General features: G+C 32.9%; 2 protein-coding genes across 5 annotated transcripts; both read left to right on the top strand.

Moving 5' to 3' along the window:
- Nucleotides 1–179: 179 nt before the first annotated feature.
- LOC117930890 (disease resistance protein At4g27190-like) lies at nucleotides 180–26,716 on the top strand. 2 transcript variants are annotated; one of them, XM_034851664.1, is made up of 5 exons: nucleotides 180–1,985; nucleotides 21,375–21,946; nucleotides 23,914–24,366; nucleotides 24,708–25,840; nucleotides 26,332–26,716. In XM_034851664.1, the coding sequence occupies exons 1-5, from the start codon at nucleotides 305–307 to the stop codon at nucleotides 26,339–26,341; spliced, it is 3,849 nt and encodes a 1,282-aa protein (XP_034707555.1). In that variant the 5' UTR covers nucleotides 180–304; the 3' UTR covers nucleotides 26,342–26,716. The 2 variants fall into 2 exon arrangements, with proteins under 2 accessions (XP_034707555.1, XP_034707556.1); XM_034851665.1 differs by having other exon boundaries at nucleotides 24,708–26,716.
- On the top strand, nucleotides 5,400–8,442 carry LOC117930893. 3 transcript variants are annotated; one of them, XM_034851674.1, is made up of 3 exons: nucleotides 5,400–6,434; nucleotides 7,862–8,069; nucleotides 8,160–8,442. In XM_034851674.1, exons 1-2 carry the CDS (start codon nucleotides 5,418–5,420, stop codon nucleotides 8,003–8,005), a joined length of 1,161 nt encoding a protein of 386 aa, XP_034707565.1. In that variant the 5' UTR covers nucleotides 5,400–5,417; the 3' UTR covers nucleotides 8,006–8,069; nucleotides 8,160–8,442. The 3 variants fall into 3 exon arrangements, with proteins under 3 accessions (XP_034707565.1, XP_034707563.1, XP_034707564.1); XM_034851672.1 differs by having other exon boundaries at nucleotides 7,838–8,069; XM_034851673.1 differs by having other exon boundaries at nucleotides 5,401–6,434; nucleotides 7,853–8,069.

Below are 26,716 nucleotides of genomic sequence, written 5' to 3'. Positions count from 1 at the left end.
GAAAAGAGCGGGGTATGAAATCAGATCTACTGTTCAAGACTGGCTGAATTGTGTAGCTAAGATTACAGTTGAGGCAGAGAAATTGATGAATGATGAAAACAATGGCTGTTTCAATGGGTGGTGTCCTAATTTCAAGTCTAGGTACCTGCTAGGCCGGAAAGCAGAAGAGATGGCGCAGGAAATTGTTCAAATAATAAAAAAAGGGAACTTCCCTGACGGAGTATGTAATCGTGTCCCTTTACGGAGCTTAACCTTTAAAAATTTTGAAACTTTTGAATCGAGAGCATCGATTTTGAACCAAATAATGGATGCATTGGGAGATAATGAGATCAAGATGATTGGAGTATGGGGGATGGGCGGTGTGGGCAAAACCACACTGGTTAAACAAGTAGCCGAACAAGCTAAGCAAGGGAATCTGTTCACAACAGAAGTCTACATAGATGTATCCTGGACTCGAGACCTGGAAAAACATCAACAAGGAATTGCTGAAATTCAACAGAAAATTGCAGGGATGTTACATTTGGAGTTTACGGGGAAGGATGAATCCACAAGAGCAGTTGAACTGAATCACATACTGAAGAAGGAGAAGATCCTTCTTATCTTAGATGATATTTGGAAGGTGATAGATCTGGAGCAAGTTGGAATTCCTTGTAAAGATGATCGGACGGCATGCAAAGTAGTGTTGACGTCAAGGCAGCATGGCATGTTATCTAAGGATATGGGTACTTGTAAGGACTTCCATGTTAATCATCTGTGTGATGAGGAAGCTTGGAAATTATTTCAGAGGACTGCAGGTGATTTCGAGCAGGGGCATGAATTGCGGCCGATAGCAACTGAAGTATTAAAAAAATGTGAGGGTCTTCCAGTAGCTATTGTAACAATTGCAACGGCCCTAAAGGGTGAGGGAGTGGCTATATGGAGGAATGCCTTGCAGGAGCTGAGAATGTCTACACCAACAAACATAGAAGGAGTGACTGAAAATGTGTACTCGTGTCTGGAGTGGAGCTACAAGCATTTGAAAAGTGCTGAAGCGAAGTCATTGTTCTTGCTCATTGGTTCACTGGGCGATGGTGATGTTTCATTGCAGGACTTGTTGAAATATGGCATGGGTTTGGATTTGTTTGATAACATCGATTCATTGGAGCAAGCAAGAGATAGAGTAGTTGCCCTAGTGAAAATCCTCAAAGACTCAAGCCTGTTGCTTGACCCATTTGAAGATGGGCACTATTATGAACGTGGGAGTTTAATTTTTGCGGAGGAAGATAACGGGTTTGTCAGAATGCATGATGTGGTTCGTGATGTTTGCAAAGCAATTGGATCGAAAGATCATCGATTTGTGGTGAAAGAAGCTGTTGGATTACAGGGATGGCAACAGAGGGATCATGAGTTGGGAAATTGTACTCGTATCTCTTTGAACTGCAGAGATATTCGTGTGCTTCCAGGAGGATTGGTATGTCCCAAACTTCAATTCTTCTTGGTGAATGGTAACCAGAATTATTTGAAATTTCCAGACGCTTTTTTCAAAGAGATGAAAGAAGTCAGAGTTTTGAGGTTGTTTAGAATTTGGGGTACACTAGAGTCTTCATCACTTCACCTTCTCTCAAATCTTCGAACATTGTGTCTACATAATTGTTGGATTGGGGAAGGCAGAAAAATACTTGGAGAACTGAAGAAACTACAAATTCTTAGTCTTGTAGGTTGTGGTTGCTTTGAAGTGCTTCCCAAAGAAATGAGTCAATTGACTGATCTAAGGATGTTGACTTTGCGTGGCAAAAATTTTCTTGATCCAGAAAATGTGATATCAAGTCTATCTCAGTTACAGCATCTCTGTATTAGAAATGCTTTCAGGGTACCGGAGAGAGGAATTGCCTATGAGTTGAAACACTTGTCTTGTTTGAGGGCTTTGGAATTAAAAATACCAGTTTCAAGTTTGCTTCTGGATGATGTATCCGTTAAGAACCTCACTAGATATGATATATCTATAGGCTCTCTATCTTACCGGGATGAATGTATAAGGACCTCAAGCAGGTTGATACTGAATGGGGTCGATGTCCTACATCTGGTGAGGTGCTTCTCCAGGCTGTTAAAGACAGTTGAAGTTCTAAATTTGAAGGGCTTGAATGATACAAAACATTTTTTTAATGAGTTAGACTGCGGCGGTTTTCCTAAACTCAAGTATCTGTCTATCTCTCTGAGTGGTGCGATGCAAGACATCATCAATACAATGGACAAGGAATGGGTCGACCCGCCACATAGTGCCTTTCCTTGCTTGGAGGAATTACGGCTTAGAGATCTCGAGCAATTGCAAGCAGTATGGCGTGGCCCAATTTGGATTAGTTGTTTTACCAACTTGAGAGCTCTGATAATAGAGAAATGTAAGAGCTTGAAATATATCATATGGCTTCCTACAACACAAGCAAGGGAATCAGTACTAGTGTTTCCTCAACTGGGATCCTTGAAGCTGGGACGTCTGCCAAATCTCATTAACTTCTACTCCACGGGAGCCAGTGGCAGCCAGGAGCCATGCAGCTCTTTTTTCAATCAGGTATGTTAGATTTTCATTTTCAATTTCTGCCAGTCTTGAAAACAAATTAATCACATACATTAATTAAATCGGTAGTTTCCTAATGGTGGTATGTACTAGTAAGAAAGCCAAATAGCCAATCACAAGATTTGTTCCCCCAATCATTTTCTATTGTAAAATTACGTAGCTAACCTTATTTTGCTCATGTATCCCAAATTAAGGAAATTGATTAATTTTGTCCATGAGTAAACTCTTATTAAGACAGTGGATTGTGAGATCCCTCTATCATCTGTATTTTGCCTCTCTTCCGCATACCATTTTTCTGTTATATTCATTTTTTTTTAAGCTTGTAAACATACTTATATTATTTAGGCCACAGATATGTATATTTTCTCCACAAATATGTATATTTTCTATTTCAATTTGTTAACTGAAAAAGTATTTATATTGTTTCATCCACTAATATTCTTGATATAACAAAATTTCAAAATATATTACACAAAATTCAAAATTTAACTATCTTCTTTACCCTTTCATTTTCATCTTTTTTTTTGTTTTCATTTCTCAAATAGTTACACTCTTATTTCATTAGTATCATTATTTTTCGTATCTCTTTATAATTTACTCATGTTACACTATTTTCCTCACATTTTACATTTTCGTTTCAATCTACAAGTTTACTCCAATATCTTATGAGTCTCCCATCCCCAATCTCAAAAATGAGCTTTTTGATCATGTTTAGTTTCTAATATCAAATAAGAGGTGAATTTTGATTCTTCAATTTTATCTTGCTCTTATTTCCTTTATTATGAGTACACTTTTTTTTTGCATATTCTTTCATTTTTTTTTTCTAATTCCTTTTGCAAATCTCCATAGTTTTTCAAATATGGCATTTATTTTTATTATTTTTGCACCAAAAAAATTTATTGAAGTAAAGATAAGCTAATTCAAGAAAATAAATATTTTGTTTAACAACTATTAACACACGATGTACAGTTATTTATCCCTTTTTTTTCTTTCTAGACAATGTTATTCACCCGACAAATGATTTTGATTTCATTTTAGATTTTATAATGGATAAATTTTACAAAAATATGAAAATTGCATTTTGGTGGATGAATTAAAAAAAAAGAAAAATTTATCGCAAAACCAAGAATAAATAAAGATGGATGATCACAGATTATGACTCACCTCAATTGAAAATTAGAGGTTAAAAATTAAAATAATATGAAAGAGTCACATTATTTACTTGTTTTATGGTGTTATAAATTATTAAAAATTATACTTGAGAACGTTTGGCAGAAAAGTAATAAAATAAAGGCATTGAATAATTAGAATTATATCAGTTTCAATAAATTCATAATGATTTAGTCTCCTATCAATATTGAATAATTAATTTCAATACTTCAAATTTTAAAAAGTAAATAAAAAAATAAAAAAAGTTATAAAAAATTATATAAATAAAAATAGTGAAAAATTACACTGGGAGTGAAAAAATTAAGAAAAGATAAAGCGTTAAAAATTGGCAAAAAGAGATGTCAATATCAAACATGAGGTGCACATTAGTGGGACAATTAATTTGTAATTAGATGAAGCAAAGTATTTATACAAATATCATTTTTTCTATACTGTATTTTAGTCTACAAAGCATGGTAGGTGGGTGGATTGCATTTTTCTTTTTTTTCTTTTGGCTGGCCTATGAAATATGAACAATCAGATTGATGACCATTATGGCGGCTTTTGGATGATCTACAATGATTTATCAAGTAACAAAAAAAAAGATACAAAAATTAGGATCATTCTATTGCCCTTATTGAAAGAAAAAATTCGGTACCAACTTCCTTAAATTAAAAAAAAGAGGTGAAAATTGGGATCTCTTATTTTCTCATTTAAAAAGAGAATTTATAGCAAAGTTTTAGTTAATCTTGTGCTTTGTCACACTGACATGTTGACCTTCTACCTCTTATATTCAATTCTATATGTCTAGTTATTGGAATATAGGTGAACGACTGACTACATTAATTATTAATTCTATGTCATAAATTGGAAAGGTTGCACTCCCCAGGTTGGAGTCCTTACATTTGAAGTTAAGTTTGGATAATGTCAGAACAATGTGGGACAGCCAAGATCCTGTAGGTTGTTTTCAAAATCTAAATTCATTGAGAATACGTGGTTTTACTTCCTTGAAATATCTTTTTCCAGCTTCAGTTGTGAAGGGTCTTAAGCAACTTAAGGACCTAAGCATAAGATCTTGTGGAGTGGAGGAAATTGTTGCAAATGAAAATGGAGTTGAAGCAGTGCCTATGTTTGAATTCCCTAGTCTAACCTCTCTCAAGCTTAGGGGCTTAGGCCAGCTCAAAAGGTTCTATCGGGAGAAGTATACTTTGAGTTGTCCACTCTTGGAAAATTTGGATGTACGGCATTGCGATAAAGTGGAGCTACTATTTCAAGAAAAATGTCTTGAAGGGGAACTTGATGAACAACCACTTTTCTTGATTGAAAAGGTATGACTCCTTTTGCACATCTAGGTTACTACATTTATAGTTAAATTAATCAAATTAGATAAAGGGACCTAGAAATATGGAGAAAGAGACACAAATAATTATAAGTCATGAGAATTTTGCAGGTGTAATAAGCATTATGTTTGATTAATTTAGCTATACTACAACTATATATTTAAGGTATTTATATAAATTGTGATATTCATCTTGTGGTTGTTCAATAATACTGGTAACCAGATTATATAAAATTAGCTTGCTGGAAGCCTTTTTATATATAGACCTTATTTATTTATTAAAGTTTTGTTAGCGTAATAAAATATTAATGTTTTTTATTTGATTTGGCAGAGCATATTTCCTAATGTGGAGGAATTGATGTGAGTTTTACGGGCCCCATGGAGATATGGCGGGGCCAATTTTCAAGGGAATCATTTGGCAAACTAAGAGTTTTGGAGATAAAAATGTGTAAAGGGATTCCAGTTGCAATCCCCTGCAGTAAGCTACCAGTATTACAGAATCTGGAGCAACTCAACGTGCAAGATTGTAATTCAGTGGAAGAGGTAATCCAAGAGGAAGGACTTGCGGGTGAGACAATTCCAAGGTTAACTAAAATATGCTTAAAGAGACTACCTAGTCTTATGCATCTATCTGCGTTACAGCCAATTCTTCAAAATCTTCATTCTCTAGAAGCAGTTGACTGTGGAAATTTGATGAATTTAGTATCACCCTCAATGGCTAAAAGACTAGTGCAACTCAAAGAGCTTTCTATAACATACTGCTCCATGGTGAAAGAAATAGTAGGAGCTGATGTGAGTGAAGCAACAGATGATATTAGTTTCACCAATTTAGAGAAGCTACAACTTGGGAATTTAGTTGTTCTGGAAAGCTTCTCCTCAGCAAGTAACACCTTCAAATTCCCATCCTTGGAAAAAGTAGAGATAGAGCAACTACCAAGGCTTACACATCTATACAAGATAATCCCTGGCTTAGGTGAGAATCTTCAAAAGCTTCGTATTCTAGAAGTATCAGGCTGTGGGAACTTGGAAATTTTGTTAACACCGGCAATGGCTAAGGCACTGGAGCAACTTGTAAAGCTTACTGTGAGGAACTGTAAAACGCTGAAAGAAATAGTTGAAAATGGAGGTGAAGCAACGGATGATGAGATTGTTAACACGAAATTGCAAGAGCTAAAACTTGTTAATTTACCAATTCTGAAAAGCTTTTGCTCAGCAAGTTACACCTTCAAATTCCCATCCTTGACATACGTATGGATCACAGATTGCCCTCAGATGAAATATTTTTGCATGGGACATTCAATGACACCAAGGTTAGAGCAAATGTACATGAATTGGTCTAGACTGCATTTGGAGAATGACCTGAATACTATCATACGGAATTATTTTACAGAGTGGGTACGTTATAATTCCCGTGACTTCCTTCTACTCTCAACACCATCTTTTTCCCTTCACTATTCTCTGCATATTGTGAATTCTAATTCTAATTCTTTTTGTTTACCATCTCTCAATTTCTCTTGCTATGAGAAGAAGACATAGAGCAAGCCCATGGAATTTTCATGTTTTTCAAGTCTATAACACTTGTTTGGTTTCTTAAAATAAGGAATCTACATTGATGGAGGCAGAATTTTCCATGATTTGTGTGGATTGATCTTTTTTTTTTTTTTGTATCCCTAGGCTACTTCATTTATAGTTTGTTTGGACTAAGTTTGTTTTACTGTCTGTTTTTTGTTGCTCAAGTATTTTAATGCTTCACTTTTTAAAACATGACCGGACTGCACCCCAATTGAAACAAATTTAAGATCCATGGGAAAAGGTTATAGAAAATTTAAAACATGGATTTCCAGTCAGTTGAGATGCGGACCTAGAGAGAGAGCCTACGTTGTGGCTGAAACTAGAAGTTATAATGTTCATGAGAATTAGTTTTGTGTCTAACTTGGTCCAATAGTGAGTTAGAATAGTTGGAGATGAAACTTGATGATGTGTTGATTATTTAAAAAATGACAGGCTTCTCATGTACATTGTTGTTTTACGATTGGGGTTGTTAGAAACTCTAAAATTCTTGTAAAAAAGGTTATATATATCTATAGAAAATCCAAATGCAGAGGGAAAGTGAAAGTCAAGTGTAGTGGTTGCAAAAGAAGTGAGAATAGATATGAGATCTTATCTTTGATCCAACATAGTTATAATCAAGTTAGAGGAAGAAATTTGGTAGACAAGTTCATTTAATGACCAAGTTAGTATAGATCAAAAGTTGTCCTTAATCATTCGAGTTTGTATTGTTCTAGAGTTGGGTGTATGTTTTAAATCCTTGAGCACAGAAATTTACCAGTTTCCCTTGATGTTAAAGGAGTCTTATCTTATTTAACATATTTCCATATTCTCAAATATTTCAAACCAGTTAATTCGCAAAATCTTTTTAGCTTGTAATTACCGTGGTGGAGTTTTGAGGAATAGAATCCCAAGGTTCTTAGGAATGCCCCTCAGTTATTATCATATGTTTGGAGGTAAATCAGTTAAAAAATTGTGAGGCTTGATGCAGATTGAGGATAATATGGGACAATAGATTGAAGGTATTTTCCTCTTAGAGCTGCATGGAGGGTCTTATTTTATGGATAGAGGAACTTGGTGAGACTTAATTAGGTCATTTACAAGAGTTATCAACGTTGACAAATAACTACAAGGCTGCCATGTAGTAGCAGTTTGATTTGATCATTCCGTGATTCTCTTTTGATAACGAGTATGTTTAAATTTTGTTATTGTAATTATTCCTCTTTCCTGCTCAATATGACACTCTACAGGTGTTGAATGATCAGCATCCCAAGGTTGAGGATTCTCAGGAAGAAGTTCCTGATGAAGAAGATGCTGAGGAAGGGGATTCTGAAGAGCAGCACCCCAAGGAAGAGTCTTCTGTGAAAGAAGACACGGAGGGAGAGAATTCTGAAGGAGGAGGAAGTGGATCCCCATGAGGAAGACTAAGTTCAACTTTTCATATGCAAAACGAAGAAAGGGTTTTCCTTGTGCATTCTATATGTGAGTGAGAAACTGCTACAATTTGTTTTCCCTTTATATATCTTCAAATGCCAAAAGGGCTTTTGTTCTTATTGTCTTCATCTTTTCTAGATATGTATGCAGAACTTGGCTTCATTTGAGGACATGTATTGATACCATCCCAGTCAGAGAGATGCTGCCAATGAATTTTTCCTCAGTCTCTTTGGTATGTTTTGCTTTATGATGCCATATCTGTATTTTGCTAATGCTCCCTGGCACTTAAGAGACCATTCAACCGCTTGTGGTTCAAAATATGTGTGATTAAGCTTTTTTGCACATTTGACTTTATTTGCATTATTCTTGTGTACGCGTATTAATATTATATGACCAAGCTTGTTAGGACCTTTCATATTCATTGGAATTCAAAAATAGTTTTTTGAGTAAACTTTAGTACGAAATATTCTTTCAAAAATGTTACCATCATGACGATATCATGAACTCTTATATACCAATGTAAAGATTCAAAATTATCTTTTGATGGTTAGAAAATCATTTAGTCAACTCCAAACAAGGCTTGTTTGGTTGTGATTTTTTGTAAACAATTAACTCCTAGTCAACATCTGGTCAAACATATCATCTAGTTTTTCCTGATGCAAGGGCTGATGTTTTTAATGTGTTTACAACTCTGGTGCATTTTTTTTTAGCTTGGGTAGATCGGCCAAATGATCTGATGACATATGGATGTACCGTTTTGCTAATGTCTGGAATAATTTAGTTCAACAATGTTAACAAGGTTTGTTTGTCTTTTGTTTGTTGTTTTTGTTTTTGTAATTATAGCAAACCAAGAAAAATATATTGAAAATCTAAAAGTTGAAGAATAATTATTTCGTATTATGTAAAGGAAAATTGATAATTTGGCAATGTTTGTGAAAAGATGAAAACATGTTTCTGAAAATAGTGTTTTCAATGATTTCCAAAATGGCAGGCTTTGAAAATTGGTTAAAATTGGTGTTTTCTTATGACATGTTTGAATTATTTTTATTTGTTTCTAAAGACTTTTTGTAAAAGTAATTATAGCAATCATTTTAACTATATTTATCTTAGCAACCAGAGTGAACGTTTCTTGGTAATTAAATCCATAGGTTTTGGTGTATCCCTTCGCAATGGGTCTTGCCTTGTAACATTGGATTGATCCATTTGCTTTGTAGTTGATTGTATGTAACCACTTACATCCCACGTTATCTTTTTGCGAAAAGATACAATAATACAAGCATGAAAGGTTCTTATGCTTTTTGAACAACAATCGAATTTGAGACATTTTTTGGGAAAAGAATTTGATTCAGTTAATTTGTTGGTCATGATTTGGTTCTCATTGTTTAAGTGACAACCATCTTCCATGCCGTCACATAAGAATGGGCCATTTTGAACATTTTTCAAAGAAGTTGTGAAACATATATATATATATATATATATATATATATATATATATATATTCTTCTTTTAAAAAATATTATCTATTATTAAATTTCATTTTCTACATATGATTAAAAATAAACAAAAAAGTGTCAATAATATGCATATGTTATGCTAGTTAATATTTTCCTCACCATTCTTCTTTTCAAAATAGTCGTTTTGGGAGAAAGGGTTTGGATGCAGTGATTTTTAAAAATCATGCAAATAGAATTGTTTTGACAAAATAAAATGTGAATTATATGCATAGACATGGTTTTAATTTTAACAAAATTAAAATTTGAAATTGGTAGCATATAATATTAGTGTCAGCATTTATATCATCATTTTCTAGTAATTCATATTACTAAATTTGATGAAGCATTCATTTACAAAGAGTTTGAGATTTAGCTATTTTTGAGAAGTAGTATAATGACCGAATCCTAAGGTCAGGTAACACGATGATATCACATGTAAAGTCTCAATGTTTAAGATCAAAATGATCCAAAAAACTAAAATAATTAATAATGTAGTAATTTAAGCCAACCACATGACCCAGCAAGCTTAGCACTATGCCACGCTTTTTTATTTTCATAATTTTAAGAAATAATTAATGTAATCCACTTATGTCACATTAGATTTCTCTTTGCTTTTCATATAGTTTATATCAAATATCAAAAGTTGCAGTATTGCATGAAAGTATTATAGTTTTAATAGGTGATAGATCATGGGAAAGCCACAAAAGTAAATGGGAAAAAACCAAATTGCTGCTTGTTATTGTAAAACGGAGACAACCCCATCTTTAGATAATGTAGCATTCATGCCATCTTCCATTCTCATATAAGTTAAATGATATTGCAAGACCTTTTTCTTTATAGGCCTGGGTTCCATGATAATAATCCCTGCAAGAAATTTATCAACTGACTGCATTATATGCACAATTGGGATAAAGAGTTTTGATGCATTATTTGAATAACGACTTTACAGAAAAAATTTATTTAGCGCTTATAATATGCTTGTTCTCATCTGTTAAGCAACTAAATTTGAAGAAGGCAGTTTAAGCATTGGTGTGATTAGCATTTGTACCATTTTTCCCCCATCTGTTACACTATTAAAATTTAACAAAAAAAAAAAGTGTGATTAACATTTTCCATCTTCCATTGGCCCAAGTACTTTATACCTAATCTCTCACTTTCAGCCAAAGTGGAATTGACATTTTCCTTCTTTTATGGCCAAATTGTAGTCAACACATTGGTTTTCTTTTTTTCTTTTTAAACAAGACCTATTGGACCTATTGATGTACATGAACCTAATTAGGTAATATTTAAAATTTTAATATAAATTTATGTTGATACAATGTTGTTTTCCTTTGTACACGTAATGGAAGATTTGTCAAAAGTAAATGTAAACGATTTGATATAACTTCGATACATAATTGATAAACTTTGTCATACTGATTTTCATTTTAACTATTAAAACTAATTTAGAGTCTATTTGATAGTGCTTTTAACCTTCTAACACTTCAAAAATTTTATATTTCAAGTATTAGATAAATTACAAATATTTTCTAAATTTACTATTAAATACACTCTTAGAATTTATTTGAAAGTGATTTTGAAATAGTACTTTCTTACAAAATAATGTATTTAAGATTTTTTTTTAAAAAATCTAAAAAATCACTTGAAATAAGTTTTGAATAATAGCTTGGTAGTTGATTTTTCAAAAAATTATTATCATTTTCATACATAATGTTTTATCAAAAGCACTATAAAAGTTTTTTTGTTTATTTATATATGACAACTAACTAATGTTCCTTTTTATAATAATAAATTATTTTTACATATTTCTTCAAACTCATTTCATTTTTTTATTTTTCTCCTCTATAAAAGATTAAATAATTTAAAAGCATGTAACTCTTTAATTAATTCTAGTTATATTAGACTTTCTTTTATTTTTTCTTAATAAACTAAATATAAGAAAACATTTTCTTTTAACTGTTTTGATTCTTTCGTTATTATAACTTTCTTGAAACATAAATGATCCTTGTTAAAATAGTTTATAATTAATAAAAGCACTCTATATACACACTAAAATCACTCTGGTCTTGTTTTAAAAGAAGTAACGCATAGATTTATACTTCACATTTTCATATAAAAATTCCCCTAATAGCGCTGTCATTCATAGGCCTGGTATCTGGATGGGTATAGTCCCTAATAGAGCAAGTTTGGAAAACAGGTCACAATAAGTCAATATTCAAACTCATCCAAATTTTTAAGAATAATCTCAAACCCTTCCCTGAGTCATTTGTCTTCATCCCAAACCCACCTTTTAGGGATTGGATCTTACAAATTTTTAAAAATTATTTGTTTGGAAGTAGATGTTTTTTAAAAGGAGAAAAGGAAAAAAACTAAGGTTTAATTACAATGGTTTAGTTTTAGTATTTAATTTTTTATGTTCAATAAAACAATTTAAGAAATAATCAAAAAATAAAAAAAATAAATTATTTGAAATATGAAAATATGTTATTTTCAACAAAAATTAATAAAACAAACAACACCTTAAAGGAATTGGTACATGTATTGTACCTTATTGTTCTCTTATGTATTGTTAACTTATGCACTAACATGAAGTTTATGCTCATTCTTTTCCTTTTGGTAACTTTGCCACCCACACCATCGTGCCTTTTAATTTTATAATTTTTTAGCAAAAAAAAAAAAAATTATTCCTTTTCCCTGATGAAAGAAAGGTACATTCTTTATCAGCCAAAGCACCTTTGGGGAGCCACAAAGCTTAAAGGCAAACAACCAAATGGCATATTGTCATTATATAATTGAGATTGAAGCCACCCGATACTTGGATAATGTTCGTGCCATCTTCCACAGTTATACAGGTTAACAATACTGTGAGCCGGCCCCTTTTCTTTACATGTGGCTCGATAATAATAATCCATGCAAGAAATCAATTAGAGGAATATTTGTTGGTCAATAATGCAAGCATGACAGGTTAATTCTTATCCTTTTTCAACAATAGTTTAATCAAAACATTGACATTTTTTTGAAAAGAATTTGATTCATTTATTTAAAATTTGGTTAAAAGAGATGAAATAATTCTTATATTTGTAAATATAACTTTTCTCATATTTTTACAAAAAAAAATTATATATATATGGTGAGGAAATTTTTATAAAAAATATGATAAAAAAAAAATTGAAGACTTACATTTTTAAAATTGGGTTTCTAATGACTATTTTAATCAAATAATCCTTTAATCTATGGGTCATGGATTGGTTCTCATTCTTGACAACCCTCTTCCATGCTAGGTGCATGCTCATGCCAAGGTACAACTTTAGATTTTGAATGCTATGTCTCATAAGAATTGGCCATTTTTAAAAAACAATTGTCAAAATATCTTTAATGGATATCAATTATAAAATATGTATTTTTACTTTCTTATTTTTAAAAATATTATTTCGAATTAAATTTCATTTTCTACATATTATTAAAAAGAAATATAGAAGTGTCGATAATATACATGTTATCTATGCTAATTAATGTTTTTCTCATAATTCCTCTCTTTTCAAAGTACTCATTTTGGGATAAAGGGTTTTGATGCACTAAATTGTAAAAGTCATGTGACTAATAGAATTGTTTTAACAAAATAAATTGTGAATATGGATAGGAATGGCAATTTTGCGGGTTTCCCGGGTCACCCGCCCCGACCCGCCCCTATTGGGATGGGTATAAGAACATGGCAATCGGGGATGGGCCGGGTTCAGGATTTTTAAAAAAAACCCGAATCGGGTTCGGGGCGGGGTCGGGTGTAGTTATAATTTGACCCGCCCCGCCCCGCCCCGAATATGAAATTACTACTTTACCCCCACTTATAAATATTAGCTTCCTCTCCTCATTTTAGGTCTTCTTCTCTCAATTCTCGTTCCTGTTGACGCTAGGGTTTTTCCTCCCACTCAATGGAGAAATCCGACTTATCGTCAAAGCCACTGATTCCTTTAAATCAATCAAACGCTTCAATCTTCCAGACACACACACGCTCTCTTTTTGGATTTGTTTCTTTCTCTCTCAAAGAAATGGCTCTGAGGTCTCTGGATAATGCTCTCCCGACAACACCGGAAAGGCTTAAAAAGCAAGCGAAAGTTGCAATTTCAATTCAGAAACAGTCTGATTTTGGTGTGAATGATGAGAAACAAAGCTCCATTGCCACCAATTGCAGATGCCACCATTGACTACATCTCTTCTGAGAATCTTAAAGCCATGCCTGACCCAGAAACCCAGATAACTGTAAGTCTCCCTCTCTCAGTGGCTCCTCTGGAGGGAAAATTTACTTGTGATTTGAGTTAATTGTGTGTATTTCGTTTGGAAATGAAGGGTTTGACTGAGGGATTGGATTCCAAGGATTGGGCCAAGGTGTGTGAATCTCTGAACGACGCTAGGCAGTTTGCGCTGTATCATTCCGCTCTGATGGCACCGATCTTGTAAGGGAATTTCTAATTTTGAAATGTTTTTCGGAAAATGAAGATGGAGGTCGGTTGATGTTTGTGGTGTTTGCAGAGAAAAAGTGTTGTTGGTGTTGGTGAAGGCCATGAAGAACCCTAGAAGTGCTCTGTCTAAGACCTCTATCATGACTTCAACTGATATCTTCAATACTTTTGGTGATGAGTTGCTTCCGCCCCGCCCCGCCCCGCCCAGACAACACATACCCGGGTTGGGACGGGCCGGGGATGGGATTTAATTTTAACTCTATAACGGGGATGGCAATGCCCCACCCCGGGTTTGGGACGGGTTTGGGAAATAACTAAATATTTTGGGACGGGAATGGGTAGGGGTGACCCGTCCCAAACCCGCCCGTTGCCATTCCTAAATATGAATGGACATGGTTTTAACAAAATAAAAATTTTGAAATTGGTAACCTATAACATTAATATCAACATTTATAATTTGATGAACCATTCATTTACGACAAATGAAAGATTTTGTTATTTATAAGGAGTAGTATGATGATTAAAACCCTAAGGTCAAGACAACATGGTGATTTCACATGTGAAATCTGAATGTTTAACATCAAAATAACCCAATAAACTAAAATAATTAATAATATAGTAATTTAAACCGACCACATGACCCAACAAAAACTCCACCTGCTATTTTAATCTTTATAATTTTAAGAAATAATTCATGAAATCCACTTATGTAACTAGTTAGATTCCTCTATGTTTTTGTTCTAGTTTATATTAAACATCAAAAGTTACATTATTGCATTAAAATATTGTAGTTTTAATAGCTGATGCATCTTGGAGAAGCCACAAAGGTTAAATAGGAAACAAAACGTTGCATGTTGCTATTATAAAATAGAGGCAACCCCATCTTTAGATAATGTACCATTTCACGCTATCCTCCACTCTCATAGTTATATAAGTTAATGATATTACAAGAACTTTTTCTTTACACCTGGGTTCCATGATGATAATCCCTACAAGAAATGAATTGAATGCATCATGTGCATATTTGGGATAAAGGGTTTTACTGCATTATTTATACTTATCGTTAATAGAATTCTTTTAACAAAATAAATAGTGAATATTCATAATAGATATTTAGGTAGCATGGAAAACAGTTTGCATATTAACTATTTTTCTGAAATTGTATTTTAGTTAGGTTTAGAAAGAAATTGTGAAAAATGGTTTTAAAAAAATTATTTTATGATATTTTGTAAAATAAAAATTTATTTAGAAACCTGAAATATTTATAACATATTTTTTGTATTTTTAAAAATATATTTTTTTATATATTATCCTTTATTTTAAATCATTCTCCATATTTTTATAATTATTTTTTTAAAATAATTATCAATGAAGACATTAAAAGATGTTTGAAAACATCATATTTTTTAAATTAATATATAATAAATAAATAAATACTAATATTTAAATTAAAGATAACATTAATTTTCTTGATAACATGCAAGTGGTGAATGACAAATAATGGAGTTAGAATCACTTATTGTGATTTTTATTTTTTATTTTCAAATTCTAGGTGTTCGTATGAGAATGTTTTAAAAATCTATTTTACAAAAATAGTCATATGATGTTTTTTTTAGAAAAAAACTTTGTATGTGTTCGAATATTTTTTTTTAAAATAAAGTGGACTAATTTCATTTATTACATGGTTTCTTATCCCGCATTAATGCACATGGGAGACCGGATAAGGTAAAGAAGAATCAGTTTAGTGGCATAGAAAATTAATGAGAAACTAAAAGCAAACTGCATGGGAGATGCATGGGTCAAAGTCAAACCTGGTAGTTGTACGCGCACATCTCCATAGAAAATTAAAATTTCTGTAGGTGTGGACTTGCAGAAATTTCATTGATTAATATTTTCTTTTCTTCATTTTCTTTTGTGTGTATGTGTTTTTTTTTTCTTTTCTACCGTAGAATAGTCGATGGAATGGCTTTTGCAAATTGAGAAGAGAAAATATTGAATTGAAATGATTATTTTATGCCCTCTCACGCGTTTTATATGAAAGGAAAGTATACAAAAAGAATTTGAAGCTAATGGTAGCAAAATAATTATTACCCAAGATTTTATACAATTTTTTTTTATAAATGAGAATAATTGTCATTTCATGAATTATGAGATTTTTGGACTCCTTTCTCTTTTGATATCTTTTGATTCTTTGCGGTGATCTTGATCTCCGATTATTTTGCTAAATAAAATAATAATTTTATCAATATTTTTATCTTTAACAATCTTACATATCATTAACGAATGCATATGACAAAATTTAACATGATTTTCTAGCATAACTTTGATCCGATATATTTTTCATAGATTTGGATTGAGTATAATCATATTTAAGTTATATTGTCTATTGACTTATATATACCATTTAAAAAATAAATGATTTTGTCAATTTATATAATAAGAATTTGAAAAAAAATAACCTATTTAATAATCGTGATAATTATCGTGATTATAATCATAACTTATTTAATTGATAATTGGTTAATTTAAAATTAGATTTTTGAATAAATCAATCAATTAAGCCATAAATATGTTAGGTTAAAAGTTCAATCATATTAACTTAAATTGGACCAAAGACTTAGATTATCAAATGAGTTACATGACATCTTAAAAATGTGTTTAATGTTTACCAATTGAGTCATGTTTGGTTGATTCTTTCAACCCAATTATATGTATTAATTGCTATTTGACACTTCCTCCTTACACCACCTTTTCATTTTTAGTTAATATTAATTAATTCTCCTTTGGCTTCCAGTTTTTAGTTAACCCCCCTACCCTTTTTTCTTTTTCTTTTTTTCTGTTTTATGCTTTCATTTGTAGATTTCTAAAATTTTGAAATATTAATTTGATGAACTCAAACACATTTCTTATAATTCTTAATAGACTATGGGATGAAACCATGGCCTTACTATGGTACTATCATAAGTATTAATCATAAATTGATTTAATAAAATGGATACATTAGAAAATATATATATATATATATATATTACAAAAAATCAAGATATGTTGCGTTAAAGACTTCTTTCACTTTTATATTCCAAGGTGGCTTTGAATTTGGATAAATTAGAATCAAATAGTTAGGACTTAGGAATTAGGATAGAGGGATCTCATTCTTAATTATTTTTTTAAAAAGTCAGATCTTAATTATTGAATATATATGAAGCAAGACTTTTCCAAGGGACTTTGTCTACTTGGATAGCCATCCTACCCACCAAACATGTGCTTAGAATACGGGTACACCTAGGATGACTCAATATTATTAAATGTTCTTAAAAATTGTGTACACGTAACATATCTACATGATGTAATATACTGGAAGACATTCAAGTGGGGCAAAATTTAATGATGAATTTCATTACGGATAAATTTAATAATAAAAATTGAAAAGATTAGAATAAAATCAATAAATTTAATTTGTGTTATGTTAATCGCTGTCATTGTGTTTCTTAAGGGGCCTCTTCTATCTGGATTTATACCAGACAGAGGATCCTTTGTCACCATAGTGACGTATAGCCCACAATCACTGAGAAACTCTATGCTGGATCATTTTTATTAACTGAATCAAACAATTTCTTTTCCTTTTTAATGTTTTTGAGAACAAAAACTATATTTTAGCATTTAGTTTCAAAAAACAATTTTTTGTACTTGTACTCTTTTAATTAATCATCACTCCCTCATTAGGTATTCTTTAAAAAATTGAACCACTTATCAAGTAGTTCAAATCATGAGTTTATGTTATGAAAACAGGTTTTTTTTTTTTTTTTTTTTTAATAATTGTAATGTATTTAAAAGAAATAATTGGTTAAAAAAACCAGATATATTTCAACTAAAATTTAAGAATTTATTTGATAGCTTTGGAGTTTCATAACTAGCCTCCAGTGAGCCTATGAGGGAAAATCAGAGATTATGAGTCAATGAATTAAAGGTGAAAGTTGGAGTTCTCAAAAGCATAATTCTTTTTTATTGACGTATGGAAGGATAATTCTCCTATTCAAATCCATTATTCTTAAGTTTTTGTACATGAAACGAGCAACAATAAATTATGCTTACCCTTCGGTATGTATTTGTACTCTAATATTTTTGTTAATCGACCATATACCCAACTAGATGCTTGATCATCATTCAATTGATTAGAAAGCCATTTCATTTGGAGTATGTCTGTTTTTTAGGGGGCTGTGGACTAATAATATTTTATCTACTGAAAAGATAAGATTGTAATTTTAGATATTTTTTTCTAGAAAGAAAAGTGAAATTTTCATATATAGAAAATTACATAATCCAATATTTTTTTTCTTCATATTGGTTTTAGTGGCATATTATTTTTTTCATTTTTTTAGTTTTTTGTTGATGTAGCTCGACTAGTGAGACTGAACCATATGGCTTTTGCAGTCAGAGTAGGGCGACCTGAAACAAAATGAATTGATGAAGTATCTTGCGCTTGCCAGTTGAATTTCCTTCTTTTTGAAGGAATCATCTCTTGGCTTTTGCCAAATTTTTATGATGGTTTTCATTTCTTTAAAGGTGTCAGTGTCTTTTTATGCCTCAGTATTTCTACTTTCTGCATTTGCTTTCTCACTCTCGCTGCCGACTCCCCTTTTCATTTTCCTGTTGTCTGTCTCAGTCTCTCCCATTTGCTTGAAGTAACGCAAAGAAATACTTTCTTTGTTCAAATTTCACGACTTTGTATTTCAGTTGCTTTGTTTGAGCTTTCTCTATATCTTTACTTTCTACCCTTTCTGTCGTTTTCCAACTATTCCTACTCCCTGCACACTCCTTGCCGGAAACTAATCTCAGTTTCAAATTTTTGCTGATCTCTATCTCACCTCTAATAACTTGACAAAGGGGTAACAAAAAAAAAAAAGAATTCTGCTTTGTTGTCAAACTCAAATCAAACTGCATGCATCCCTTGATCTTTCTCCATCTCACGACTCTGTACCCCTTTGTCAATTTTTCTATTTCACTCATACTCACTTCTGATTCTCCTTTTCATCTCTTTGCTTGGAGCAAGTCCTCTGCTCCTTTCATCTCCTAGTTTGGTTTCATTTGTTGCACTGGCTTCTCTGATTGCTGTTATTTCTGATTTGATACGTTACCCTTTTTTTTTAATTCCTCAGTCACCATCAGTTTTCCCAAGCAAGCTTAAAGGGAGAGGCAAAAGCAGTCCGCCGTAGCTGAAATGACAGATATTGTTATTAGCATTGCTGCAAAAGTTGGAGAGTACTTGGTGTCTCCAATTGGACGCCAGCTAAGATATCTGTTTTGCTACCGGAGCTATACGGATGATCTCAACAACAAGGTTCAGGAGTTGGGGCGTGTGAGGGATGACCTTCAGAAAACGGTTGGTGACGAAACGAAACGAGCGGGGTATGAAATCAGACCTATTGTTCAAGAGTGGCTGAATCGGGTAGATGGGATTACAGAGGAGGCAGAGGAATTGATGAAAGATGAAAACAAGAGCTGTTTCAATGGGTGGTGTCCTAATTTCAAGTCTAGGTACCTGCTAGGCAGGAAAGCAGAAGGGAAGGCGCAGGAAATTGTTCAAATCCAAAAAGAAGGCAATTTCCCTCACGGAGTATCAGATCGTGTCCCTTTGCGGAACTTAACCTTTAAAAATTATGAACCTTTTGAATCGAGAGCATCGATTTTGAACAAAATAATGGATGCATTCGGAGATGATGAGATCAAGATGGTTGGAGTATGGGGGATGGGCGGTGTGGGCAAAACCACACTGGTTAAACAAGTAGCTGAACAAGCTAAGCAAGGGAAGCTGTTCACAACAGAAGTCTACATAGATGTATCCTGGACTCGAGACCTGGAAAAACCTCAACAAGGAATTGCTAAAATTCAACAGAAAATTGCAGAGATGTTACATTTGGAGTTTACGGGGAAGGATGAATCCACAAGAGCAGTTGAACTGAATCACAGACTGAAGAAGGAGAAGATCCTAATTACATTAGATGATATTTGGAAGGAGATTGATCTGGAGGAAGTTGGAATTCCTTGTAAAGATGATCCGACAGAATGCAAAGTAGTGTTGACGTCTAGAGATCTACACATATTAAGTAACAACATGGATGTCAAAAAATGGTTTCTAATTGAACAGTTAACAGAAGACGAAGCTTGGAGTTTATTTAACAAGACGGCAGGTGGTTCCTTGGAGAACAATCTTGAATTGCTCACCATAGCAAAGATGGTTGTTAAAAAATGTGACGGTCTACCAATTGCGATTGTAGCAATTGCCAAGGCATTAAAAGGTGGGAGCCTGGCTGTATGGCAGGATGCCTTGAACGGATTGAGAGCATGTGCACCAACAAACATCAGAGGAGTGAGTGGTGAGGTGTACTCGTGTCTGGAGTGGAGCTACAAACGGTTGATCAGTGTTGAAGTCAAGTCATTGTTCTTACTGTGTGGTTTGCTAGGCGATGGTGATGTTTCATTGCATGACTTGTTGAAATATGGCATGGGTTTGGATTTGTTTGATAACATTGATTCATTGGAGCAAGCAAGAGATAGAGTAGTTGCCCTAGTGAAAATCCTCAAAGACTCAAGCCTGTTGCTTGACCCATTTGAAGATGGGCACTATTATGGAAAAAAAAAAAAAAAAAAAAAAATTGAACCTGGGAGTTTTTTTTTTGCGGAGGAAGATTACGGGTTTGTCAGAATGCATGATGTGGTTCGTGATGTTTGCAAAGCAATTGGATCGAAAGATTATGGATTTGTGGTGAAAGAAGCTGTTGGATTACAGGGATGGCAACAGAGGGTTCATGAGTTGGGAAATTGTACTCGTATCTCTTTGAACTGCAGAGATATCCGTGTGCTTCCAGGAGGATTGGTATGTCCCAAACTTCAATTCTTCTTGGTGAATGGTGACCAGGAACTTTTGAAAATCCCAGATGCTTTTTTCAAAGAGATGAAAGAACTAAGAGTTTTGAGGTTGTTGAGAATTTGGCATCCACTAGAGTCTTCATCACTTCACCCTCTCTCAAATCTTCGAACATTGTGTCTACGTAGTTGTCCTATTCGGGAAGGCATAAAAATACTTGGAGAACTGAAGAAACTACAAATTCTTAGTCTTGTAAGTTTTGACTTTATAGTGCTTCCCAAAGAAATGAGTCAATTGACTGATCTAAGGATGTTGACTTTGTATGGCTTAGGAATTGATGATCCAGAAAATGTGATATCAAGTCTATCTCAGTTACAGTATCTCTGTATTGAAAATGCTACCTCGAATAGAGTAAATAGTGATTTAGAGTTGAAACACTTGTCTTGTTTGAGGGCTTTGGAATTAAAAATACTAGTTTCAAGTTTGCTTCTGGATGATGTATCCGTTAAGAGCCTCACTAGATATGATATATCTATAGGCTTCCTGGACCAGGACCTGGACCAGGACTATGAACGTATAAGGACCTCAAGCAGGTTGATACTCAATGGGGTCGATGTCCCACATCTGGTGAGGTGCTTCTCCAGGCTGTTAAAGACAGTTGAGGTTCTAAATTTGAAGGGCTTGAATGATACAAAACATTTTTTTAATGAGTTAGACTGCGACGGTTTTCCTAAACTCAAGTATCTGTCTATCTCTCTGAGTGGTGCGATGCAAGACATCATCAATACAATGGACATGGAATGGGTCGACCCACCACATAGTGCCTTTCCTCGCTTGGAGGACTTACGGCTTAGAGATCTCGAGCAATTGCAAGCAGTATGGCGTGGCCCAATTCGGATTAGTTGGTTTACCAACTTGAGAGTTCTGTTAATAAAGGAATGTAACAGCTTGAAATATATCATATGGCTTCCTACAACACAAGCAAGGGAATCAGTACTAGTGTTTCCTCAACTGGGATCCTTGCAACTGGAAGGTCTGGCAAATCTCATTAACTTCTACTCCACGGGAGCCAGTGGCAGCCAGGAGCCATGCAGCTCTTTTTTCAATCAGGTATGTTAGATTTTCATTTTCAATTTCTGCCAGTCTTGAAAACAAATTAATCACATACATTAATTAAATCGGTAGTTTCCTAATGGTGGTATGTACTAGTAAGAAAGCCAAATAGCCAATCACAAGATTTCCTCCCCCCCCCCCCCCCCCCCCCCAAAATCATTTTCTATTGTAAAATTACGTAGCTAACCTTATTTTGCTCATGTATCCCAAATTAAGGAAATTGATTAATTTTGTCCATGAGTAAACTCTTATTAAGACAGTGGATTGTGAGATCCCTCTATCATCTGTATTTTGCCTCTCTTCCGCATACCATTTTTCTGTTGTATTCATTTTTTTTTAAGCTTGTAAACATACTTATATTATTTAGCCCACATATATGTATATTTTCTCCACAAATATGTATATTTTCTATTTCAATTTGTTAACTGAAAGTATTGATATTGTTTCATCCAATAATATTCTTGATATAACAAAATTTCAAAATATATTACACAAAATTCAAAATTTAACTATCTTCTTTACCCTTTCATTTTCATCTTTTTTTTTTTTTTTTGTTTTCATTTCTCAAATAGTTACACTCTTATTTCATTAGTATTATTATTTTTCGTATCTCTTTATAATTTACTCATGTTACACTATTTTCCTCACATTTTACATTTTCGTTTCAATCTACAAGTTTACTTCAATTTTATCTTGCTCTTCTTTCCATTATTACAAGTTCACTTTTTTTTTTTTTGCATATTCTTTCATTTTTTTTTTCTAATTCCTTTTGCAAATCTCCATAGTTTTTCAAATATGGCATTTATTTTTATTATTTTTGCACCAAAAAAATTTATTGAAGTAAAGATAAGCTAATTCAAGAAAATAAATATTTTGTTTAACAACTATTAACACACGTTGTACAATTATTTATCCCTTATTTTTTTCTTTCTAAATAATGTTATTCACCCGACAAATTATTTTGATTTCATTTTAGATTTTATAATGGATAAATTTTACAAAAATATGAAAATTGCATTTTGGTGGATGAATTAAAAAAAAAAAAATTTATTGCAAAATCAAGAATAAATAAAGATGGATGATCACAGATTATGACTCACCTCAATTTGAAATTAGAGGTTAAAAATTAAAATAACATGAAAGAGTCACATTATTTACTTGTTTTATGGTGTTATAAATTATTAAAAATTATACTTGAGAACGTTTGGCAGAAAAGTAATAAAATAAAGGCATTGAATAATTAGAATTATATCAGTTTCAATTAATTCATAATGATTTAGTCTCCTATCAATATTGAATAATTAATTTCAATACTTCAAAATTTAAAAAGTAAATAATAAAATAAAAAAAGTTATAAAAAATTATATAAATAAAAATAGTGAAAAAATTACACAGGGAGTGAAAAAATTAAGAAAAGATAAAGCGTTAAAAATTGGCAAAAAGAGATGTCAATATCAAACATGAGGTGCACATTAGTGGGACAATTAATTTGTAATTAGATGAAGCAAAGTATTTATACAAATATCATTTTTTCTATACTGTATTTTAGTCTACAAAGCATGGTAGGTGGGTGGATTGCATTTTTCTTTTTTTTTTTCTTTTGGCTGGCCTATGAAATATGAACAATCAGATTGATGACTATTATGGTGGCTTCTAGATGATCTACAATGATTTATCAAATAACAAAAAAAAAGATACAAAAATTAGGATCATTCTATTGCCCTTATTGAAAGAAAAAATTCAGTACCAACTTCCTTACATTAAAAAAAAAAGATGAAAATTGGGATCTCTTATTTTCTCATTTAAAAAGAGAATTTATAGCAAAGTTTTAGTAAATCTTCTGCTTTGTCACACTGACATGTTGACCTTCTACCTCTTATATTCAATTCTATATGTCTAGTTATTGGAATACAGGTGAACGACTGACTACATTAATTATTAATTCTATGTCATAAACTGGACAGGTTGCACTCCCCAGGTTGGAGTCCTTACATTTGGAGTTAAGTTTGGATAATGTCAGAACAATGTGGGACAACCAAGATCCTGTAGGTTGCTTTCAAAATCTAAATTCATTGAGAATAAGTGGTTTGACTTCCTTGAAATATCTTTTTCCAGCTTCAGTTGTGAAGGGTCTTAAGCAACTTGAGGACCTAAGCATAAGCTCTTGTGGAGTGGAGGAAATTGTTGCAAATGAAAATGGAGTTGAAGCAGTGCCTATGTTTGAATTCCCTAGTCTAACATCTCTCAAGCTTTGGGACTTAGGCCAGCTCAAAAGGTTCTATCGGGAGAAGTATACTTTGAGTTGTCCACTCTTGAAAAAATTGTATGTAAGGCGTTGTGATAAAGTGGAGCTACTATTTCAAGAAAAATGTCTTGAAGGGGAACTTGATAAACAACCACTTTTCTTGATCGAAAAGGTATGACTCCTTTTGCACATGTAGGTTACTACATTTATAGTTAAATTAATCAAATTAGATAAAGGGACTTGGAAATATGGAGAAAGAGACACAAATAATTTTAAGTCATGAGAATTTTGCAGGTGTAATAAGCATTATGTTTGATTAATTTAGCTACACTACAACTATATATTCAAGGTATTTATATAAATTGTGATATTCATCTTGTGGTTGTTCAATAATACTGGTAACCAGATTATATAAATTAACTTGCTGGAAGCCTTTTTATATATAGACCTTATTTATTTATTAAAGTTTTGTTAGCGTAATAAAATATTAATGTTTTTTATTTGATTTGGCAGAGCACATTTCCTAATGTGGAGGAATTGATGTTGCATTTTATGGGCCCCATGGAGATATGGCGGGGCCAATTTTCAAGGGAATCATTTGGCAAACTAAGAGTTTTGGAGATAAAAATTTGTGAACGGATTCCAGTTGTAATCCCCTGCAGTAAGCTACTAGTATTACAGAATCTGGAGCAACTCAACGTGCAAGATTGTAATTCAGTGGAAGAGGTAATCCAAGAGGAAGGACTTGCGGGTGAGACAATTCCACGGTTAACTAAAATATGCTTAGTGAGTCTACCTAGTCTTATGCATCTATCTGGGTTACAGCCAATTCTTCAAAATCTTCATTCTCTAGATGTAGTTGACTGTGGAAATTTGATGAATTTAGCATCACCCTCAATGGCTAAAAGACTAGTGCAACTCAAAGAGCTTTCTATAACATCCTGCTCCATGGTGAAAGAAATTGTAGGAGCTGATGTGAGTGAAGCAACAGATGATATTAGTTTCACCAATTTAGAGAAGCTACAACTTGGGAATTTAGTTGTTCTGGAAAGCTTCTCCTCAGCAAGTAACACCTTCAAATTCCCATCCTTGGAAAAAGTAGAGATAGAGCAACTACCAAGGCTTACACATCTATACAAGATAATCCCTGGCTTAGGTCAGAATCTTCAAAAGCTTCGTATTCTAGAAGTATCAGGCTGTGGGAACTTGGAAATTTTGTTAACACTGGCAATGGCTAAGGCACTGGAGCAACTTGAAAAGCTTACTGTGAAGGACTGTGAAACGCTGAAAGAAATAGTTGAAAATGGAGGTGAAGCAACGGATGATGAGATTGTTAACACGAAATTGCAAGAGCTACGACTTTTTAATTTACCAATTCTGAAAAGCTTTTGCTCAGCAAGTTACACCTTCAAATTCCCATCCTTGACACACATATGGATCACATATTGCCCTCAGATGGAATATTTTTGCATGGGACATTCAATGACACCAAGGTTAGAGGAATTGTACATGAATGGTCTTAGCCTGGATTTGGAGAATGACCCGAATACTATCATACGGAATTATTTTACAGAGTGGGTACGTTATAATTCCCGTGACTTCCTTCTACTCTTAACACCATCTTTTCCCTTCACTATTCTCTGCATATTGTGAATTCTAATTCTAATTCTGTTTGTTTACCATCTCTCAATTTCTCTTGCTACGAGAAGAAGACATAGAGCAAGCCCATGGAATTTTCATGTTTTTCAAGTCTATTACACTTGTTTGGTTTCTTAAAATAAGGAATCTACATTGATGGAGGCAGAATTTTCCATGATTTGTGTGGATTGATCTTTTTTTTTTGTATCCTTAGGCTACTTCATTTATAGTTTGTTTGGACTAAGTTTGTTTTACTGTCTGTTTTTTGTTGCTCAAGTATTTTAATGCTTCACTTTTTAAAACATGACCGGACTGCACCCCAATTGAAACAAATTTAAGATCCATGGGAAAAGGTTATAGAAAATTTAAAACATGGATTTCCAGTCAGTTGAGATGCGGACCTAGAGAGAGAGCCTATGTTGTGGCTGAAACTAGAAGTTATAATGTTCATGAGAATTAGATTTGTGTCTAACTTGGTCCAATAGTGAAGTTAGAATAGTTGGAGATGAAACTTGATGATGTGTTGATTATTTAAAAAATGACAGGCTTCTCATGTACATTGTTGTTTTACGATTGGGGTTGTTAGAAACTCTAAAATTCTTGTAAAAAAGGTTATATATATCTATAGAAAATCCAAATGCAGAGGGATAGTGAAAGTCAAGTGTAGTGGTTGCAAAAGAAGTGAGAATAGATATGAGATCTTATCTTTGATCCAACATAGTTATAATCAAGTTAGAGGAAGAAATTTGGTAGACAAGTTCATTTAATGACCAAGTTAGTATAGATCAAAAGTTGTCCTTAATCATTCGAGTTTGTATTGTTCTAGAGTTGGGTGTATGTTGTCAATCCTTACTTGAGCACAGAAATTTACCAGTTTCCCTTGA

This window comes from Vitis riparia, chromosome 14, assembly GCF_004353265.1.
Source record: "Vitis riparia cultivar Riparia Gloire de Montpellier isolate 1030 chromosome 14, EGFV_Vit.rip_1.0, whole genome shotgun sequence".
In the NCBI taxonomy this organism is placed as follows: Eukaryota; Viridiplantae; Streptophyta; class Magnoliopsida; order Vitales; family Vitaceae; genus Vitis; species Vitis riparia.
This window is presented reverse-complemented; position numbering and strand designations above follow the sequence as displayed.

Bases quoted from the DNA above. Each gene is read 5' to 3' on its own strand.
- LOC117930893 (XM_034851672.1), top strand. From the start codon at position 5,418: ATGGAGATATGGCGGGGCCAATTTTCAAGGGAATCATTTGGCAAACTA. The intron at 6,435-7,837 runs GTACGTTATAAT...GACACTCTACAG, and splicing joins GGAATTATTTTACAGAGTGG to GTGTTGAATGATCAGCATCC.
- LOC117930890 (XM_034851664.1), top strand. From the start codon at position 305: ATGGATGCATTGGGAGATAATGAGATCAAGATGATTGGAGTATGGGGG. The intron at 21,947-23,913 runs GTATGTTAGATT...TAAACTGGACAG, and splicing joins GCAGCTCTTTTTTCAATCAG to GTTGCACTCCCCAGGTTGGA. The intron at 24,367-24,707 runs GTATGACTCCTT...TTGATTTGGCAG, and splicing joins CACTTTTCTTGATCGAAAAG to AGCACATTTCCTAATGTGGA.